We start from the raw sequence: 1,900 nt of genomic DNA, 5'->3' as shown, positions 1-1,900 counted from the left end.
TTTATATTTATATTTATATTTATATTTATATTTATATTTATATTTATATTTATATTTATATTTATACTTACAACCCTAAACCCTCAACCCTAAACCCTAAACCCTAAACAGAAACCACAAAAGTAGTAGTAGCAAACCCTAAACCCTAAACCCTCGTATAAAAAATTTAGCAACAACAAACCCTAAACCCTAAACCCTCGTATAAAAGGCGTAGCAGCAACAAACCCTAAACCCTAAACCGTGAAACAAGAGAAGACAAAACACAAAAAAGAAACACACAACCCCACCTGTTTACCGATGACAGAGGGTTTAGGGTTTATGAGGGTTTAGGGTTTATGAGGGTTTAGGGTTTATTAGGGCATATCAGGGTTTGGGGTTGCCTAGGGTTTAGGGTTAATTAGGGTTTAGGGTTTACTAGGGTTTATTAGTGTTTAGGGTTTATTAGGGTTTACTAGGGTTTATGAGGGTTTAGGGTTTATCAGGGTTTAGAGCTTATTAGGGTTTAGGGTTTATTAGGGTTTACTAGGGTTTATGAGGGCTTAGGGTTTATTAGGGTTTACTATGGCTTACTAGGGTTTATGGTTAGTAGTGCTTATGGTTTATTGGGGTTTAACGTTCACCGCGTATTAGGGTTTAGGGTTTAGGGTTTAGGGTTTAGGGTTTAGGGTTTAGGGTTTAGGGTTTAGGGGGTCGGTGTAGTGTATGTTGAGGGTTTAGGGTTTGTGGCCAAGGCAGCCATCTAGGAATTAAATTTTTATTTTTTATTTTTATTTTTTTATTAATTTATTTTATTTATTTATTTATTTATTTTGGTTTAATATATTTGTTGTGATGCTACCTACCCCGCAGCAGCAGCAGCAGCAGCAGCAGCAGTAGCCGGGGCAGCAGCAGCAGCAGCAGCAGCAGCAGCAGCAGCAGCGGCAGCAGCAGCAGCAGCAGCAGAAGGGCTTCCTATTACATTTGTGACTTCGCTGCTTTTCTTGTGTTTGTTTGTTGCTATATGAGGTGTACATACACCGCACACTGTTCTTTCTCCTCTGCAGCAGCAGCAGCAGCAGCAGCAGCAGCAGCAGCAACAGCAGCAGCAGCAGCAGCAGCAGCAGCAGCAAACTCTGAAAAGAAGACCTCAAGTTTCGAGTGCTGTCCTCGGGGGCCCCCATCACCACCTCCTAGAAAAGCCATTGTCTTTCGTTTGCTGCTGCAGCAGAACCCAGCAGCAGCAGATACACCCGGGGCTGCAGCAGCAGCAGTGCAGCAGCAGCAGCAGCAGCAGCAGCAGCACTGCAGCAGCAGCAGCAGCAGCAGCAGCAGCATCTTTAGCTGCATGCAAAGACATTGACTCGTTCTTTTGGCACTAAGGGGCCGGGGCCTTACCAGCAGCAACAGCAGCAGCAACAGCAGCAGCAGCAGCAGCAGCAGCAACAGCAGCAGCAGCAGCAACAGCAGCAGCAGCAGCAGCAAAATGGAGTGCAGCAACTCACTAGCTACGGGCTACGAAGCCACCACAAACGGCGCAGCAGCAGAAGCACCGTTTCCTTCTCTTGCTGCAGCAGCAGACGGCCCCACAGCAGCAGCAGCAGCAGCAGCAGCAGCAGCGGAACCAGCAGCAGCAGCAGCAGCAGCAGAACCAGCAGCAGCAGCAGCAGCAGAAGAACCACCACCACCACCACCACCGCCACCACCACCAGCAGCAGAAGCAGCCGCAATAGGAGCAGCAGCAGGAACAGCAGCAGCAATAGGAGCAGCAGCAGGAACTGCAGCAGCAGCAGCAGCAACAGCAGCAACAGCAGCAGCAGCAGCAGGACCATGGAAGTGTAGCGTTTGTTTAGTTTATAACGAAGCAAACTGCAATGTCTGCCCCTGCTGTGAAACAGGCAGAGACGGAAAGCCAGTGAGACAT

General features: G+C 47.8%; 1 protein-coding gene across 1 annotated transcript in view; it reads left to right on the top strand.

Moving 5' to 3' along the window:
- Positions 1-1,462: 1,462 nt before the first annotated feature.
- Positions 1,463-1,900, top strand: part of EMH_0045220 (regulator of chromosome condensation, putative) — a gene marked incomplete at both ends in the record, with an annotated part of 2,706 nt that continues 2,268 nt past the window's right edge. The window contains one exon of the mRNA XM_013496047.1: positions 1,463-1,891. Coding sequence (XP_013351501.1) covers positions 1,463-1,891 — 429 coding nt within the window. The remainder of the gene's footprint in view (positions 1,892-1,900) is intronic.

Source organism: Eimeria mitis, genomic scaffold, assembly GCF_000499745.2.
Source record: "Eimeria mitis Houghton genomic scaffold, Emh_scaff1885, whole genome shotgun sequence".
NCBI lineage: Eukaryota > Apicomplexa > Conoidasida > Eucoccidiorida > Eimeriidae > Eimeria > Eimeria mitis.
The sequence above is the reverse complement of the archived record's forward strand: the minus strand, read 5'-3'. Positions and strand labels throughout refer to the sequence as shown.